General features: G+C 45.7%; 1 protein-coding gene across 2 annotated transcripts in view; it reads left to right on the forward strand.

The window, feature by feature from the left end:
- The window catches only part of LOC140362933 (arf-GAP with SH3 domain, ANK repeat and PH domain-containing protein 2-like), a 126365-nt gene extending 112748 nt beyond the window's left edge, over window positions 1-13617 (forward strand). Inside the window, exons 22-28 of one of the 2 annotated variants that reach the window (XM_072452669.1) lie at window positions 8898-9005; window positions 9752-10067; window positions 11648-11743; window positions 11923-12133; window positions 12621-12729; window positions 13153-13272; window positions 13420-13617. In XM_072452669.1, coding sequence (XP_072308770.1) covers window positions 8898-9005; window positions 9752-10067; window positions 11648-11743; window positions 11923-12133; window positions 12621-12729; window positions 13153-13272; window positions 13420-13494 — 1035 coding nt within the window. In that variant the 3' untranslated portion in view covers window positions 13495-13617. The remainder of the gene's footprint in view (window positions 1-8897; window positions 9006-9751; window positions 10068-11647; window positions 11744-11922; window positions 12134-12620; window positions 12730-13152; window positions 13273-13419) is intronic. The other variant, XM_072459470.1, reaches the window with a different exon arrangement.
- Window positions 13618-21477: the final 7860 nt, after the last annotated feature.

Raw genomic sequence — 21477 nt, forward strand, 5'->3', positions numbered from 1 at the left:
TACTACTGTGTACTACTGTGTAACAATGTGTACTACTGTGTAACACTGTGTACTACTGTGTACTACTGTGTACTACTCTGTACTATTGTGTCCTACTGTGTAACACTGTGTACTACTGTGTAACAATGTGTACTACGGTGTAACACTGTGTACTACTGTGTAACACTGTGCACTACTGTGTACTACTTTTTACTACTGTGTTACGCTGTGTACTACTTTGTACTACTGGGTACTACTGGGTACTACTGTGTAACACTGTGTACTACTGTGTAACACTGTGTACTACTGTGTACTACTCTGTACTAACCCACTGTACTACTGTGTACTACTGTCTACTACTGTGTACTACTCTGTACTACTGTGTAACACTGTGTACTCCTTTGTAACACTGTGTACTCCTGTGTACTACTCTGTAACACTGTACTACTGTGTAACACTGTGTAACAATGTTTACTACTCTCTAACACTGTGTACTACTGTGTACTACTCTGTAACACTGTGTACTACTGTGTACTACTGTGTAACACTGTGTACTACGGTGTACTACTCTGTAACACTGTGAACTACTGTGTACTACTGTGTACTACTGTGTACTACTGTGTAACACTGTGTAACACTGTGTACTACGTGTACTACTGTGTACTACTGTGTACTACTGTGTAACACTGTGTAACACTGTGTACTACTGTGTAACACTGTGTACTACTGTGTAAAACTGTACTACTGTGTAAAACTGTGTACTACTGTGTACTACTGTATAACACTGTGTACTACTGTGTACTACTGTATAACATTGTGTACTACTGTGTACTACTGTGTAACACTGTGTAACACTGTGTACTACTGTGTAAAAATGTGTACTACTGTGTAAAAATGTGTACTACTGTGTTACACTCTGTACTACTGTGTACTACTGTGTAACACTATTTACTACTGTGTACTACTGTGCAACACTGTGTTTTACTGTTTAACAATATGTACTACTGTGTACTACAATGTAACACTGTGTACAACTTTGTAACACTGTGTACTACTGTGTACTACTGTGTACTACTGTGTACTACTCTATACTACTCTGTACTACTGTGTAACACTATGTACTACTGTGTAACACTGTGTACTACTGTGTACTACTCTGTAACACTGTACTACTGTGTAACACTGTGTAACAATGTGTACTACTGTGTTACACTGTGTACTACTCTGTACTACTGTGTTACACTGTGAACTACTGTGTAACACTGTGTAACACTGTGTACTCCTGTGTACTACTGTGTTACACTGTGTACTACTGTGTTATACTGTGTACTACTGTGTACTACTGTGTTACACTTTTTACTACTGTGTAATACTGTGTAACAATGTTTACTACTGTGTACTACTGTGTAAAACTGTGTACTACTGTGTAAAACTCTGTACTACTGTGTACTACTGTGTAACACTGTGTGCTACTGTGTAACAATGTATACTACTGTGTACTACTGGGTACTACTGGGTACTACTGTGTAACACTGTGTACTACTGTGTACTACTGTGTAACAATGTGTACTACGGTGTAACACTGTGTACTACTGTGTAACACTGTGTACTACTGTATAACACTGTGTACAACTGTGTACTACTGTGTAAAACTGTGTACTACTGTGTACTACTATGTACTACTGTGTTACACTGTGTACTACTGTGTAACACTGTGTACTACTGTGTGCTACTGTGTACTACTTTTTACTACTGTGTTACACTGTGTACTACTTTGTACTACTGGGTACTACTGTGTAACACTGTGTACTACTGTGTAACACTGTGTACTACTGTGTACTACTCTGTACTACTCTGTACTAACCCACTGTGTAACAGTGTCTATACTACTGTGTAACACTGTGTACTACTGTGTAACACTGTGTACTACTGTGTACTACTGTTACACTGTGTAACACTGTGTACTACTGTGTAACACTGTGTACTACTCTGTTACACTGTGTACTACTGTGTTACATTGTGTACTACTGTGTACTACTGTGTTACACTGTGTACTTCTGTGTTAGACTGTGTACTACTGTGTACTACTGTGTACTACTGTGTAACAATGTGTAACACTGTGTACTACTGTGTTACACTGTGTACTACTGTGTAACAATGTTTACTACTGTGTACTACTGTGTAACACTCTGTACTACTGTGTACTACTCTGTAACACTGTGTACTACTGTGTACTACTGTGTAACACTGTGTACTAATCTGTACTAGTGTGTTACACTGTGTACTACTGTGTAACACTGTGTACTACTGTGTACTACTTTGTAACACTGTGTACTACTGTTTACTACTGTGTACTACTGTGTATTAATGTGTAACACTGTGTACTACTGTGTACTACCGTGTAACACTGTGTACTACTGTGTACTACTGTGTAACACTGTGTACTACTCTGTACTACTGTGTTACACTGTGTACTACTGTGTAACACTGTGTACTACTCTGTACTACTGTGTTACACTGTGTACTACTGTGTACTACTGTGTAACACTGTGTACTACTGTGCACTACTGTGTACTACTTTGTACTACTGTGTTACACTGTGTACTACTGTGCACTACTGTGTACTACTGTGTAACACTATGTACTACTGTGTACTACTGTGTAACACTGTAACACTGTGTACTACTGTTTACTACTGTGTACTACTGTGTATTACTGTGGAACACTGTGTACTACTTTGTACTACCGTGTAACACTGTGTACTACTCTGTAACACTGTGTACTACTGTGTACTACTGTGTACTACTCTGTACTACTGTGTTACACTGTGTAACACTGTAACACTGTGTACTACTCTGTACTACTGTGTTACACTGTGTGTGTAACAAAGTTTACTACTGTGTACTACTGTGTAACAATGTTTACTACTGTGTACTACTGTGTAACAATGTTTACCACTGTGTAACACTGTGTACTACTGTGTAAAACTGTACTACTGTGTAAAACTGTATAAAACTGTGTACTACTGTGTACTACTGTGTAACACTGTGTGCTATTGTGTACTACTGTGTAACACTGTGTACTACTGTGTAACAATGTGTACTACGGTGTAACACTGTGTACTACTGTGTACTACTCTGTAACACTGTGTACTACTGTGTACTACTGTGTACTACTCTGTACTACTGTGTTACACTGTGTGTGTAACAAAGTTTACTACTGTGTACTACTGTGTAACAATGTTTACTACTGTGTACTACTGTGTACTACTCTGTACTACTGTGTTACACTGTGTAACACTGTGTAACACTGTGTACTACTCTGTACTACTGTGTTACACTGTGTGTGTAACAAAGTTTACTACTGTGCACTACTGTGTACTACTTTTTACTACTGTGTTACACTGTGTAACACTGTGTACTACTGTGTACTACTCTGTAACACTGTGTACTACTGTGTAACACTGTGTACTACTCTGTACTACTGTGTAACACTGTGTACTACTGTGTACTACTGTGTACTACTGTGTACTACTGGGTACTACTGTGTAACAATGTGTACTACGGTGTAACACTGTGTACTACTGTGTAACACTCTGTACTACTGCGTACTACTGTGTAACACTGTGTACTACTGTGTGCTACTGTGCACTACTGTGTACTACTTTTTACTACTGTGTTACACTGTGTACTACTTTGTACTACTGGGTACTACTGTCTAACACTGTGTACTACTGTGTAACACTGTGTAACAAAGTTTACTACTGTGTACTACTGTGTAACAATGTTTACTACTGTGTACTACTGTGTAACAATGTTTACTACTGTGTAACACTGTGTACTACTGTGTAAAACTGTTTACTACTATGTAAAACTGTGCACTACTGTGTAACACTGTGTACTACTGTGTACTACTGTGTAATACTGTGTGCTACTGTGTAACAATGTGTACTACTGTGTACTACTGTGTACTACTGTGTACTACTGTGTAACAATGTGTACTACTGTGTAACACTGTACTACTGTGTACTACTGTGTACTACTCTGTACTATTGTGTCCTACTGTGTAACACTGTGTACTACTGTGTAACAATGTGTACTACGGTGTAACACTGTGTACTACTGTGTAACACTGTGCACTACTGTGTAACACTGTGCACTACTGTGTACTACTTTTTACTACTGTGTTACGCTGTGTACTACTTTGTACTACTGGGTACTACTGGGTACTACTCTGTAACACTGTGTACTACTGTGTAACACTGTGTACTACTGTGTACTACTCTGTACTAACCCACTGTACTACTGTGTACTACTGTCTACTACTGTGTACTACTCTGTACTACTGTGTAACACTGTGTACTCCTTTGTAACACTGTGTACTCCTGTGTACTACTCTGTAACACTGTACTACTGTGTAACACTGTGTAACAATGTTTACTACTCTCTAACACTGTGTACTACTGTGTACTACTCTGTAACACTGTGTACTACTGTGTACTACTGTGTAACACTGTGTACTACGGTGTACTACTCTGTAACACTGTGAACTACTGTGTACTACTGTGTACTACTGTGTACTACTGTGTAACACTGTGTAACACTGTGTACTACGTGTACTACTGTGTACTACTGTGTACTACTGTGTAACACTGTGTAACACTGTGTACTACTGTGTAACACTGTGTACTACTGTGTAAAACTGTACTACTGTGTAAAACTGTGTACTACTGTGTACTACTGTATAACACTGTGTACTACTGTGTACTACTGTATAACATTGTGTACTACTGTGTACTACTGTGTAACACTGTGTAACACTGTGTACTACTGTGTAAAAATGTGTACTACTGTGTAAAAATGTGTACTACTGTGTTACACTCTGTACTACTGTGTACTACTGTGTAACACTATTTACTACTGTGTACTACTGTGCAACACTGTGTTTTACTGTTTAACAATATGTACTACTGTGTACTACAATGTAACACTGTGTACAACTTTGTAACACTGTGTACTACTGTGTACTACTGTGTACTACTGTGTACTACTCTATACTACTCTGTACTACTGTGTAACACTATGTACTACTGTGTAACACTGTGTACTACTGTGTACTACTCTGTAACACTGTACTACTGTGTAACACTGTGTAACAATGTGTACTACTGTGTTACACTGTGTACTACTCTGTACTACTGTGTTACACTGTGAACTACTGTGTAACACTGTGTAACACTGTGTACTCCTGTGTACTACTGTATACTACTGTGTTACACTATGTACTACTGTGTTAGACTGTGTACTACTGTGTACTACTGTGTTACACTTTTTACTACTGTGTAATACTGTGTAACAATGTTTACTACTGTGTACTACTGTGTAAAACTGTGTACTACTGTGTAAAACTCTGTACTACTGTGTACTACTGTGTAACACTGTGTGCTACTGTGTAACAATGTATACTACTGTGTACTACTGGGTACTACTGGGTACTACTGTGTAACACTGTGTACTACTGTGTACTACTGTGTAACAATGTGTACTACGGTGTAACACTGTGTACTACTGTGTAACACTGTGTACTACTGTATAACACTGTGTACAACTGTGTACTACTGTGTAAAACTGTGTACTACTGTGTACTACTATGTACTACTGTGTTACACTGTGTACTACTGTGTAACACTGTGTACTACTGTGTGCTACTGTGTACTACTTTTTACTACTGTGTTACACTGTGTACTACTTTGTACTACTGGGTACTACTGTGTAACACTGTGTACTACTGTGTAACACTGTGTACTACTGTGTACTACTCTGTACTACTCTGTACTAACCCACTGTGTAACAGTGTCTATACTACTGTGTAACACTGTGTACTACTGTGTAACACTGTGTACTACTGTGTACTACTGTTACACTGTGTAACACTGTGTACTACTGTGTAACACTGTGTACTACTCTGTTACACTGTGTACTACTGTGTTACATTGTGTACTACTGTGTACTACTGTGTTACACTGTGTACTTCTGTGTTAGACTGTGTACTACTGTGTACTACTGTGTACTACTGTGTAACAATGTGTAACACTGTGTACTACTGTGTTACACTGTGTACTACTGTGTAACAATGTTTACTACTGTGTACTACTGTGTAACACTCTGTACTACTGTGTACTACTCTGTAACACTGTGTACTACTGTGTACTACTGTGTAACACTGTGTACTAATCTGTACTAGTGTGTTACACTGTGTACTACTGTGTAACACTGTGTACTACTGTGTACTACTTTGTAACACTGTGTACTACTGTTTACTACTGTGTACTACTGTGTATTAATGTGTAACACTGTGTACTACTGTGTACTACCGTGTAACACTGTGTACTACTGTGTACTACTGTGTAACACTGTGTACTACTCTGTACTACTGTGTTACACTGTGTACTACTGTGTAACACTGTGTACTACTCTGTACTACTGTGTTACACTGTGTACTACTGTGTACTACTGTGCAACACTGTGTACTACTGTGCACTACTGTGTACTACTTTGTACTACTGTGTTACACTGTGTACTACTGTGCACTACTGTGTAACACTATGTACTACTGTGTACTACTGTGTAACACTGTAACACTGTGTACTACTGTTTACTACTGTGTACTACTGTGTATTACTGTGGAACACTGTGTACTACTTTGTACTACCGTGTAACACTGTGTACTACTGTGTACTACTCTGTAACACTGTGTACTACTGTGTACTACTGTGTACTACTCTGTACTACTGTGTTACACTGTGTAACACTGTAACACTGTGTACTACTCTGTACTACTGTGTTACACTGTGTGTGTAACAAAGTTTACTACTGTGTACTACTGTGTAACAATGTTTACTACTGTGTACTACTGTGTAACAATGTTTACCACTGTGTAACACTGTGTACTACTGTGTAAAACTGTACTACTGTGTAAAACTGTATAAAACTGTGTACTACTGTGTACTACTGTGTAACACTGTGTGCTATTGTGTACTACTGTGTAACACTGTGTACTACTGTGTAACAATGTGTACTACGGTGTAACACTGTGTACTACTGTGTACTACTCTGTAACACTGTGTACTACTGTGTACTACTGTGTACTACTCTGTACTACTGTGTTACACTGTGTGTGTAACAAAGTTTACTACTGTGTACTACTGTGTAACAATGTTTACTACTGTGTACTACTGTGTACTACTCTGTACTACTGTGTTACACTGTGTAACACTGTGTAACACTGTGTACTACTCTGTACTACTGTGTTACACTGTGTGTGTAACAAAGTTTACTACTGTGCACTACTGTGTACTACTTTTTACTACTGTGTTACGCTGTGTACTACTTTGTACTACTGGGTACTACTGGGTACTACTGTGTAACACTGTGTACTACTGTGTACTAACCCACTGTGTACTACTGTGCACTACTTTGTAACACTGTGTACTACTCTGTACTAACCCACTGTACTACTGTGTACTACTGTCTACTACTGTGTACTACTCTGTACTACTGTGTAACACTGTGTACTAAAGTGTACTACTGTGTAACACTGTGTACTACTCTGTAACACTGTTTACTACTGTGTACTACTGTGTACTACTCTGTAACACTGTGTACTACTGTGTACTACTGTGTAGCACTGTGTACTACGGTGTACTACTCTGTAACACTGTGACCTACTGTGTACTACTCTGTAACACTGTGAACTACTGCGTACTACTGTGTAACACTGTGAACTACTGCGTACTACTGTGTAACACTGTGTACTACTGTGTACTACTGTGTAACACTGTGTACTACTGTGTAACACTGTGTACTGCTGGTAACACTTTGTACTACTTTGTACTAACCCACTGTGTACTACTGTGTAACACTGTGTACTACTGTGTAAAACTGTACTACTGTGTACTACTGTATAACACTGTGTACTACTGTGTAAAAATGTGTACTACTGTGTAAAAATGTGTACTACTGTGTTACACTGTTTACTACTGTGTAACACTGTGTTTTACTGTTTAACAATATGTACTACTGTGTACTACAATGTAACACTCTGTAGTACTGTGTACTACATGTGTAACACTGTGTACTACTGTGTACTACTGTGTAACTGTGTACTACTGTGTACTACTCTGTAACACTGTACTACTGTGTAACACTGTGTAACAATGTGTACTACTGTGTAACACTGTGAACTACTGTGTACTACTGTGTACTACTGTGTTACACTGTGTTAAACTGTGTACTACTGTGTACTACTGTGTTACACTGTGTACTACTGTGTACTACTGTGTTACACTGTGTTAAACTGTGTACTACTGTGTACTACTGTGTTACACTGTGTACTACTGTGTACTACTGTGTAACACCGTTTACTACTGTGTACTACTGTGTACTACGGTGTACTACTGTGTACTTCTGTTTATCTTGATATTACTTTGACAGTACTTCCTGTGTACCTTGATAGTACTTTGACAGTTCTTCCTGTGTACTTTAATAGTACTTTGACAGTACTTCCTGTGTACTTTGATAGTACTTTGACAGTACTTCCTGCTAAGTACTTCCTTTGTACTTTGATATTACTTTGACAGTACTTCCTGTGTACTTTGATAGTACTTTGACAGTACTTTGATAGTACTTTGACAGTACTTCCTGTGTACTTTGATAGTACTTTGACAGAACTTCCTGTGTACTTTGATAGTGCTTTTACAGTACTTCCTGTGTACTTTGATAGTACTTTGACAGTACTTTGATAGTACTTTGACAGTACTTCCTGTGTACTTTGATAGTACTTTGACAGTACTTTGATAGTACTTTGACAGTACTTCCTGTGTACTTTGATAGTACTTTGACAGTACTTCTGTGTTGCAGCTGACTCAGGCTCAGAGCGGGAAGTTTAACGTTCATGTTCATGTGGAGTACGAGTGGAGACTGAAGAACGAAGACCTGGACGAGAGCGAGGACGAGATGGAGGACAAGGTCAGAGGTCACTGAGGTCACTGTGCTCCTGGGGTCAGAGATCACTGAGGTCGCCGCACTCCTGGGGTCAGAGGTCACTGTGCTCCTGGGGTCAGAGGTCACTGTGCTCCTGGGGTCAGAGATCACTGAGGTCACCGCACTCCTGGGGTCAGAGGTCACTGTGCTCCTTGGGTCAGAGGTCACTGTGCTCCTGGGGTCAGAGATCACTGAGGTCACCGCACTCCTGGGGTCAGAGGTCACTTTGCTCCTTGGGTCAGAGGTCACTTCTCCTGGGGTCAGAGATCACTGAGGTCACCGCACTCCTGGGGTCAGAGGTCACTTTGCTCCTTGGGTCAGAGGTCACTTCTCCTGGGGTCAGAGATCACTGAGGTCACTGCACTCCTGGGGTCAGAGTTCACTGCGCTCCTGGGGTCAGAGGTCACTGGCTCCTGGGGTCAGAGGTCACTGGCTCCTGGGGTCAGAGGTCACTGGCTCCTGGGGTCAGAGGTCACTGCATTGTGTCTATAGACATAACCAGTGTTTGATGCTTTCGATCACTCAGGAACATTTCTGAATTTCTGTCTGCTGTATTTTTCCTATAAACGTTAGCATTAGTCGTTAGCATTAGCTGTTAGCATTAGCTCACATACAAACACAAGTTTTGATTAATCCAAAGAGCTAACGGCTAACAGACTTGTGACGTCCTCGTTTACATGTTACTGTGACTTTAATAAGAGCATTAACCCCGGAGTGTCCCGCCTCCACAGCCCATCCCCATCCGCCTCCAGGACCGCCTCCAGGACCGCCTCCAGGACCAGCCCACAGAGCGCCCTGCGGACCCCCGACCCGACCCCCGACTCAACGCCCGACCCGACGCCCGACCCGAGCGCCCGGTCAGCTGCTTCGTGCCCGGCAGCGCCCCCTCTCAGCCCAACCTGGCACTGCTGGCGAGAGACGCTGCGATGCTGGCGAGAGACCGACAGAGACCGGGCGTGGCCAGCGTGATGATCAACAACGAGACGTACGGCACCATGATGGACCTGGAAGCCACGCCCCTGCTGCCACCCAGAGCGCCCCCCCGAGGTCAGAGAGCGCCCCCCCGAGGTCAGAGAGCGCCCCCCGAGGTCAGAGAGCGCCCCCCCCGAGGTCAGAGAGCGCCCCCCCGAGGTCAGAGAGCGCCCCACAGAGGTCAGAGAGCGCCCCCCCGAGGTCAGAGAGCGCCCCCCCGAGGTCAGAGAGCGCCCCCCAGAGGTCAGAGACCGCCCCCCCCCCGAGGTCAGAGAGCGCCCCCCTGAGGTCAGAGAGCGCCCCCCAGAGGTCAGAGAGCGCCCCCCCGAGGTCAGAGAGCGCCCCCCCGAGGTCAGAGAGCGCCCCCCCGAGGTCAGAGAGCGCCCCCCCGAGGTCAGAGACCGCCCCCCAGAGGTCAGAGACCGCCCCCCCCCCGAGGTCAGAGAGCGCCCCCCTGAGGTCAGAGAGTGCCCCCGAGAGGTCAGAGAGCGCCCCCCCGAGGTCAGAGAGCGCCCCCCCGAGGTCAGAGAGCGCCCCCCGAGGTCAGAGAGCGCCCCACAGAGGTCAGAGAGCGCCCCCCCGAGGTCAGAGAGCGCCCCCCCGAGGTCAGAGAGCGCCCCCCAGAGGTCAGAGAGCGCCCCCCCCGAGGTCAGAGAGCGCCCCCCTGAGGTCAGAGAGCACCCCCCAGAGGTCAGAGAGCGCCCCACAGAGGTCAGAGAGCGCCCCCCCGAGGTCAGAGAGCGCCCCCCCGAGGTCAGAGAGCGCCCCCCAGAGGTCAGAGACCGCCCCCCCCCGAGGTCAGAGAGCGCCCCCCTGAGGTCAGAGAGTGCCCCCCAGAGGTCAGAGAGCGCCCCCCCGAGGTCAGAGAGCGCCCCCCCGAGGTCAGAGAGCGCCCCCCGAGGTCAGAGAGCGCACCACAGAGGTCAGAGAGCGCCCCCCCGAGGTCAGAGAGCGCCCCCCCCGAGGTCAGAGAGCGCCCCCCAGAGGTCAGAGACCGCCCCCCCCGAGGTCAGAGAGCGCCCCCCTGAGGTCAGAGAGTGCCCCCCAGAGGTCAGAGAGCGCCCCCCCGAGGTCAGAGAGCGCCCCCCCGAGGTCAGAGAGTGCCCCCCGAGGTCAGAGAGCGCCCCACAGAGGTCAGAGAGCGCCCCCCCGAGGTCAGAGAGCGCCCCCCCGAGGTCAGAGAGCGCCCCCCCGAGGTCAGAGAGCGCCCCACAGAGGTCAGAGAGCGCCCCCCCCGAGGTCAGAGAGCGCCCCCCAGAGGTCAGAGAGCGCCCCCCAGAGGTCAGAGAGCGCCCCCCCGAGGTCAGAGAGCGCCCCCCTGAGGTCAGAGAGCACCCCCCAGAGGTCAGAGAGCGCCCCCCGGAGGTCAGAGAGCACCCTCCGGAGGTCAGAGAGCCCCCTGAGGTCAGAGAGCGCCCCCCAGAGGTCAGAGAGCACCCTCCGGAGGTCAGAGAGCCCCCTGAGGTCAGAGAGCACCCCCCAGAGGTCAGAGAGCACCCCCCAGAGATCAGAGAGCGCCCCCCAGAGGTCAGAGAGCACCCTCCGGAGATCAGAGAGCCCCCTGAGGTCAGAGAGCACCCCCCTGAGGTCAGAGAGCGCCCCCTGTGGGACATGGCTCACATGTGTCTGAGTGAATGTCTTTTGGTCTGTGCCAGGTTCACATTCGGCCCCGTTGGAGACGGTGGGCCGGCAGCGCTCGTCCTCTGACCCCAACGAGCCCCGCCCCCCCGACAGGAACAGCTCCATGTATGGTGAGTACTTCCTGCTCCCGCGCGCCGCTGTAAAGTCTCTTCCGTTAGCATTAGCCGCTAACTTAAGCGTGAGCTGTTTAATGTGTGATCCATGTTAAATAAACTGTGATGACACTTCAGGCCAGCAGAGGGCGCTAGCACACTGAGCTAAGCTAAGCTAACGCTTGTTTGTGTCTCAGTTCTGCCGCCGGCTCCGCCTCCTCCGCCGACCTTTAAGTCTGCCAAAAACATGCCCCTCCCCCCTCCGCCGCCGCACTTCAAGGCCCCGCCCCTTTCTGCACAAGCCCCACCTCCTCCAGCGCATAAAGCCCCGCCTCTTCCTCCTCCAGTGCCGAGTCACCAGACCAAACCCGGACCCAAGTCCCCAACGTCTGCATCAACCAGGAGAGGGTAAGACCGGGACTGGACCGGGTCTGGACCGGGCCTGGACCGGGCCTGGACCGGGTCTGGACCGGGACCGGACCGGACCTGGACCGGGACTGAACCTGGCCTGGACCGGGCCTGGTCCGGGACTGAACCGGGCCTGGACCGGGCCTGGACCGGGACCGGGCCTGGACCGGGACCGGGACCGGACCGGGCCTGAACCGGGCCTGGACCGGGTCTGGACCGGGCCTGGACCGGGCCTGGACCGGGCCTGGACCGGGTCTGGACCGGGACTGGACCGGGACTGGACCGGGCCTGGACCGGACCTGGACCGGGCCTGGACCGGGCCTGGACCGGGCCTGGACCGGGACCGGACCGGGCCTGGACCATGACTGGACCGGGACTGAACCGGGCCTGGACCGGGATCGGACCGGGACCGGACCGGGACTGGACCATGACTGGACCGGGACTGGACCGGGACTGGACCGGGTCTAAACTTGTCCTGTCTCTTCAGCTCGGAGCCCGCTCCTCCTCAGAGACCTTCTGTCAGGACACGGTCCAGTCGAGGCTGTTTGTCCCCCAAAAGTCCTCCTCCTGCACCAAAGCTCCGGACCACCACCTCTGTGAGTGTCCCAGTGTCCCTGTGTCCCAGTGTCCCAGCGACCCTGAGGCTGTGGGTTCGAGTCCTGAGTCTGGTCTCTGTGTGGCTCAGGGGTTTAGCCTGAGGTTGTGGGTTCGAGTCCTGAGTCTGGTCTCTGTGTGGCTCAGGGGTTTAGCCTGAGGTTGTGGGTTCGAGTCCTGAGTCTGGTCTCTGTGTGGCTCAGGGGTTTAGCCTGAGGTTGTGGGTTCGAGTCCTGAGTCTGGTCTCTGTGTGGCTCAGGGGTTTAGCCTGAGGTTGTGGGTTCGAGTCCTGAGTCTGGTCTCTGTGTGGCTCAGGGGTTTAGCCTGAGGTTGTGGGTTCGAGTCCTGAGTCTGGTCTCTGTGTGGCTCAGGGGTTTAGCCTGAGGTTGTGGGTTCGAGTCCTGAGTCTGGTCTCTGTGTGGCAGAAGCAGAAGTCTCAGAGGGTCATGACCCTCTACAGCTGTTCGGCCGATAATCCGGACGAACTCACGTTCAGCTCTGGAGAAGTGATCGTCGTGGAGGGAGAAGAGGACATGGACTGGTGGGTGAGTACTGCGTCTGAACCGGGTCTAAACCAGGACTAAACCAGGACTAAACCAGGACTAAACCAGGACTAAACCAGGTCTAAACCAGGACTAAACCAGGACAAAACCAGGTCTGTTGTATTAATAGTTTTCTTGGTCTTGTTTCAGCTCGGACACATCGAGAGCGATCCGAGTCGGAGGGGCTTGTTTCCGGTCACCTTCGTCCATTTGCTTACGGAATAAAACTCAAGAATCGACAAGGTCTAAACCAGGTCTAAACCAGGTCTAAACCAGGTCCAAACCAGGTCCAAACCAGATCTAAACCAGGTCTAAACCAGGTCTAAACCAGATCTAAACCAGGTCCAAACCAGGTCCAAACCAGATCTAAACCAGGTCCAAACCAGGTCCAAACCAGATCTAAACCAGATCTAAACTAGGTCTAAACCAGGTCTAAACCAGGTCCAAACCAGGTCCAAACCAGATCTAAACCAGATCTAAACTAGGTCTAAACCAGGTCCAAACCAGGTTCAAACCAGGTCTAAACCAGATCTAAACCAGGTCCAAACCAGGTCCAAACCAGATCTAAACCAGATCTAAACTAGGTCTAAACCAGGTCTAAACTAGGTCTAAACCAGGTCTAAACCAGATCTAAACCAGGTCCAAACCAGGTCCAAACCAGGTCTAAACCAGATCTAAACCAGGTCCAAACCAGGTCTAAACCAGGTCTAAACCAGGTCTAAACCAGGTCCAAACCAGATCTAAACCAGGTCTAAACCAGGTCTAAACCAGATCTAAACCAGGTCCAAACCAGGTCCAAACCAGGTCTAAACCAGATCTAAACCAGGTCCAAACCAGGTTTAAACCAGGTCCAAACCAGGTCCAAACCAGGTCTAAACCAGGTCTAAACCAGGTCTAAACCAGGACTAAACCAGGACAAAACCAGGTCTAAACTAGGTCTAAACCAGGTCTAAACCAGGTCTAAACCAGGACTAAACCAGGTCTAAACCAGGTCTAAACCAGGTTTAAACCAGGTCCAAACCAGGTCCAAACCAGGTCTAAACCAGGTCTAAACCAGGTCCAAACCAGGTCCAAACCAGGTCCAAACCAGGTCCAAACCAGGTCTAAACCAGGTCTAAACCAGGCCTAAACCAGGTCTAAACCAGGTCCAAACCAGGCCTAAACCAGGTCTAAACCAGGTCTAAACCAGGTTTAAACCAGGTCCAAACCAGGTCCAAACCAGGTCTAAACCAGGTCTAAACCAGGTCTAAACCAGGTCTAAACCGTGTTTTTTGTTTTGGATTTTAAGAATGAATTAAAGTTGTTTGTTTTGAAGACTGAAGCTGCACAGGTGCATTATGGTCCACGAGCGACTGCAAAGGTCAAAGTTCTCCGTTAAAATGTTTCTTCGATATGTTCTCTTCCTGGTTTAAGGTCTTTCTGTTCTGATCCTCACTAAATGTTTTAAACAAGAACCAGTTTTGTGTCTTTATTTAATTTTTGTTCTTGTGTCTTTCTCCTCCGGCTTCGCCGCGGTGACGTCTCATGAAGACACGTTTGGACATTAGTCGATTTGTTGGGAATATAAAGATCTGTAAAAATGAGTTAGCTTTGTATTATTACAAAGGTCCTGAGGACATGAGGACCTGAGGACATGAGGACATGAGGACATGAGGACCTGAGGACATGAGGACCTGAGGACATGAGGACATGAGGACCTGAGGACATGACCTGAGGACATGAGGACCTGAGGACCTGAGGACATGAGGACCTGAGGACCTGAGGACATGAGGACATGAGGACCTGAGGACATGAGGACATGAGGACCTGAGTACATGACATGAGGACCTGAGGACATGAGGACATGAGGACCTGAGGACATGAGGACATTAGGACCTGAGGACATGAGGACCTGAGGACATGAGGACCTGAGGACCTGAGTACATGACCTGAGGACATGAGGACCTGAGGACATGAGGACATGAGGACCTGAGTACATGACCTGAGGACATGAGGACCTGAGGACATGAGGACCTGAGGACCTGAGGACATGAGGACATGAGGACCTGAGTACATGACATGAGGACCTGAGGACATGAGGACCTGAGGACATGAGGACATGAGGACCTGAGGACATGAGGACCTTAGGACATGAGGACCTGAGGACATGAGGACATGAGGACATGAGGACCTGAGTACATGACCTGAGGACATGAGGACATGAGGACCTGAGTACATGACCTGAGGACATGAGGACCTGAGGACCTGAGTACATGACCTGAGGACATGAGGACCTGAGGACATGAGGACCTGAGTACATGACCTGAGGACATGAGGACATGAGGACCTGAGGACATGAGGACCTGAGTACATGACCTGAGGACATGAGGACATGAGTACATGAGGACCTGAGGACATGAGGACATGAGGACCTGACTGGTCAGCACATCTGACCTCACACCATGGACACTTCAGCCCACTACAGAGACTCATATCTTCTTAGGTCTTATTTAGTGGTCTTTGGTTTGCCACAGGGCTCAGTTTTGGGGCAAGAGCATCATGACAGTTTTTTACTGCTCAGGTCATTGAAAACTTATGACATTTTGAAATAATTATGCAAATAGTTTTCTACTTTTCATGTTGAACCAGTAAAATATAAACATGTCATAAAGAAGGACAAACCTTTTTTTTAATGGATTTTGCATTTAAAGACACGGGGCCGGTACTGATCCACAATGCAGAGCTCATGAGGCCTTCATCCCGTTTCCAGGAATCCACTCGACTGTCCAAGAGAACAGAAGAAGCTTCTTACAGCATCAGGCCAAAGCTGAGACTCCAGCACCGCACTGTACACATACACCTGTACACATACACCTGTACACATACACCTGTACACATACACCTGTACACATACACCTGTACACATACACCTGTACACATACACCTGTACATATACACCTGTACACATACACCTGTACATATACACCTGTACACATACACCTGTACACATACACCTGTACACATACACCTGTACACATACACCTGTACACATACACCTGTACATATACACCTGTACACATACACCTGTACATATACACCTGTACACATACACCTGTACACATACACCTGTACATATACACCTGTACACATACACCTGTACACATACACCTGTACACATACACCTGTACACATACACCTGTACACATACACCTGTACATATACACCTGTACACATACACCTGTACACATACACCTGTACACATACACCTGTACATATACACCTGTACACATACACCTGTACATATACACCAGTACACATACACCTGTACACATACACCTGTACACATACACCTGTACACATACACCTGTACATATACACCTGTACACATACACCTGTACACATACACCTGTACACATACACCTGTACATATACACCTGTACACATACACCTGTACACATACACCTGTACACATACACCTGTACACATACACCTGTACACATACACCTGTACATATACACCTGTACACATACACCTGTACACATACACCTGTACACATACACCTGTACATATACACCAGTACACATACACCTGTACACATACACCTGTACACATACACCTGTACACATACACCTGTACACATACACCTGTACACCTAGGTGTACACCTGTACACATACACCTGTACACATACACCTGTACACATACACCTGTACATATACACCTGTACATATACACCTGTACACATACACCTGTACACATACACCTGTACACATACACCTGTACACATACACCTGTACACATACACCTGTACATATACACCTGTACACATACACCTGTACACATACACCTGTACACATACACCTGTACACATACACCTGTACACATACACCTGTACATATACACCTGTACACATACACCTGTACATATACACCTGTACATATACACCTGTACACATACACCTGTACACATACACCTGTACATATACACCTGTACACATACACCTGTACACATACACCTGTACACATACACCTGTACACATACACCTGTACACATACACCTGTACATATACACCTGTACACATACACCTGTACACATACACCTGTACATATACACCTGTACACATACACCTGTACACATACACCTGTACACATACACCTGTACACATACACCTGTACACATACACCAGTACATACACACCAGTACACATACACCTGTACATATACACCTGTATATATACACCTGTATATATACACCTGTATACGTATACCTGTATACGTATACCTGTACATATACACCTGTACATATACACCTGTATATATACACCTGTATATATACACACCTGTATGTATTGTTACGGCAGTTTCCTGTAAACAATGATCAAGTAAAGAGTAACCAGGCAATAACTTGAAGCAGAAACAGAGTCTCTCGGTCTCTCTCAAAAGGTGGAAGTTTATTCACGTGCACAGTGGATAAACACCCTCACTTTCCCTAAGACAAGTTCGTTCTGTCCCTACCTAACTTTACAAGTTACAAAGTACACCTTTTATAGGTGGTAACAAACATAACATAATCACAACCCAAATCAGCTCAAAAAGAGATAGACCAGACTATCACGTCCGTGACGGTTCCAGCTCTCTCTTCAGAGGTTTAATCTAAGACCATTTCCACACTGAATCCGGTCCTGACGCATTAATTGATGATTAAGAGGCGCCGGACAGTTGATATTCAGTATAATCAGGACCTCATATTCTTATCCCATCTGCACAGGAGAACAACAAAGATATTAATTCCGTGACATGTCATGGCCTAAAACATCAGAATGACATGACATGACCCATTTTCTGCCATTACAGTATACACCTGTATATATACACCTGTATATACACCTGTACATATACACCTGTACATATACACCTGTATATATACCTGTACATATACCTGTACATATACCTGTACACATACACCTGTACATATACACCTGTACATATACACCTGTACATATACACCTGTATATACACCTGTACATATACACCTGTATATATACCTGTACATATACCTGTACATATACCTGTACACATACACCTGTACATATACACCTGTACATATACACCTGTATATACACCTGTACATATACACCTGTATATATACCTGTACATATACCTGTACATATACCTGTACATATACCTGTACACATACACCTGTATGACTTAGTACTTGTGTGAAGGAGATAAAAACCTGGATGACACTAAACTACCTGCTTCTTAACCCTGAAAAAACCGAGGTCATTGTGCTTGGCCCTAAGCATCTACGAGACGCTCTATCTGAGCAGATAGTCACACTGGACAATGTCAGTGTAGCCTCCAGTTCTACTGTAAGAAACCTTGGAGTCTTATTTGACCAGGAGCTCTCATTTAAAGCCCATATAAATCAAGCTTGTAAAACAGCCTATTTCCATTTGCGCAACATCGCCAAAATCAGAAGAATCCTGCCTAAAAGTGATGCCGAAAAACTTATCCATGCATTTGTAACGACTAGATTAGACTACTGTAACTCCCTGCTTGCAGCGTGTCCTAAAAGCTCCATAAAAAGCTTTCAACTGGTTCAAAATGCAGCAGCAAGATTACTAACAGGAACAAAAAGAAGAGAGCACATTACGCCAGTGCTGAAGTCTCTTCACTGGCTCCCCGTCGAGTCCAGAATCAAATTCAAAATTCTACTCTTGACCTACAAAGCCATAAATGACATGGCCCCATCCTACCTCAAAGATGCTATAGAACCATATCATCCAAACAGAGCTCTTCGCTCTCAGAATGCCGGCCTTCTGGTGGTGCCAAGAGTCTCTAAAAGTACTGTAGGAGGTAGAGCGTTTAGCTACCAAGCCCCTGTGTTATGGAATCAGCTCCCGACCCATGTTAAATATGCTGACACGGTCTCTTCATTTAAGTCCAGGCTTAAAACGTTCCTCTTCGAAATCGCTTATGGTCAGAGTAGTTAGGAACAGAAAGATAAACCCACAGCTTCAGCTACGCTGCCCTAGGAGTAACTGTGCTGGGGGAAGTATGACAGCTTGAGCACTATCCTCTTCTTCTGACTACTTATGCTATCAAACAATATTTATTTTTTAATTCCACTTGCAAACTGTTCACCGCCTTCTTTTTCTTTCTCTCACTCCTGAGGACCTGTGGACCCAGATGTCCCTCTCCTGGTGAAGTGGTCCCTGCCCCATGTGGACGGTCCCTCATCTGCCTGAAGAGTGGCTCCAGTTCGCCTCAGTCGGTCCCTCATCTGCCTGAAGAGTGGGTCCAGCTCGCCTCCGACGGTGCCTCATCTACCTGAAGAGTGGGTCCTGCTCGACTCCGACGGTCCCTCATCTGCCTGAAGAGTGGGTCCAGTTCGCCTCAGTCGGTCCCTCATCTGCCTGAAGAGTGGGTCCAGCTCCAGTCTCCTCGTGTCCGTCTGTCCGTCTGTGAGAGTCGGATCTCTCCTTCACTGGAACTCCTCCAGGTTTCTACGCTTTTTTCCCAAAGAGGTTTTTTTTGTAGTTTTTCCTGGCCGAGAAGGAGAGTCTAAGGACAGAGGACCCTGGGACATCGTCCCTCGCCACCACAGACATTGTCTGACTCCATCGCCACCACAGACATTGTTGATTCATTTCTCCCTGTGGCCCTCAGAGGCAACTGTTGTTGTGATTTTGGGCCTTACAAAAATAAATTGATTTGATTTGATGATACACCTGTACATATACACCTGTACATATACACCTGTACACATACACCTGTACACATACACCTGTACATATACACCTGTACATATACACCTGTACACATACACCTGTACATATACACCTGTACATATACACCTGTACACATACACCTGTACACATACACCTGTACATATACACCTGTACACATACACCTGTACACATACACCTGTACACATACACCTGTACACATACACCTGTACACATACACCTGTACATATACACCTGTACACATACACCTGTACACATACACCTGTACATATACACCTGTACATATACACCTGTACACATACACCTGTACATATACACCTGTACATATACACCTGTACATATACACCTGTACACATACACCTGTACATATACACCTGTACACATACACCTGTACATATACACCTGTACACATACACCTGTACACATACACCTGTACACATACACCTGTACATATACACCTGTACACATACACCTGTACATATACACCTGTACATATACACCTGTACACATACACCTGTACATATACACCTGTACACATACACCTGTACATATACACCTGTACATATACACCTGTACACATACACCTGTACATATACCTATACACACCTACACACCCCCTAAGAAGAGAGGAGAGAAGAAAGGAAAAAATAAGATAAAAAGCATAATAATAAATAAATAACAAATAAATAAATACAAACCTGCCTCTTTAAACATGTTTTATTTAAATATTGTTTACAGAGAAATTCCCATAAAATCCCATAATTTTTTTTATCAACTAAAATACTGCTGGACCTGAGTTTGGAAATGGAAACAGTGCAAAGTTCAAATCCTTAAAAGGCATAAAAAACAACCAAATCCACGGATATAGACACGCCCCCTCACACACACATGTACACACATGTACACACATGTACACACACACGTACACACACATGTACACACATGTACACACATGTACACACACACGTACACACACATGTACACACATGTACACACATGTACACACATGTACACACATGTACACACACACGTACACACACATGTACACACATGTACACACATGTACACACATGTACACACATGTACACACACACACACACAGATAAAACACAAAATAAAAGTCTCAAATCCAGACAAACAAAAAACGTTTAGTCCTGGTTTAGTCCTGGTTTAGTCCTGGTTTAGTCTTGGTTTAGTCTTGGTTTAGTCTTGGTTTAGTCTTGGTTTAGTCCTGGTTTAGTCCTGGTTTAGTCCTGGTTTAGTCCTGGTTTAGTCTTGGTTTAGTCTTGGTTTAGTCCTGGTTTAGTCCTGGTTTAGTCTTGGTTTAGTCTTGGTTTAGTCTTGGTTTAGTCCTGGTTTAGTCCTGGTTTAGTCCTGGTTTAGTCCTGGTTTAGTCTTGGTTTAGTCTTGGTTTAGTCTTGGTTTAGTCCTGGTTTAGTCCTGGTTTAGTCCTGGTTTAGTCCTGGTTTAGTCTTGGTT

Source organism: Eucyclogobius newberryi, unplaced genomic scaffold (assembly GCF_026437365.1).
Source record: "Eucyclogobius newberryi isolate DKJ021-1_F unplaced genomic scaffold, fEucNew1.0.hap1 SCAF_1, whole genome shotgun sequence".
Classification (NCBI taxonomy): Eukaryota; Metazoa; Chordata; class Actinopteri; order Gobiiformes; family Gobiidae; genus Eucyclogobius; species Eucyclogobius newberryi.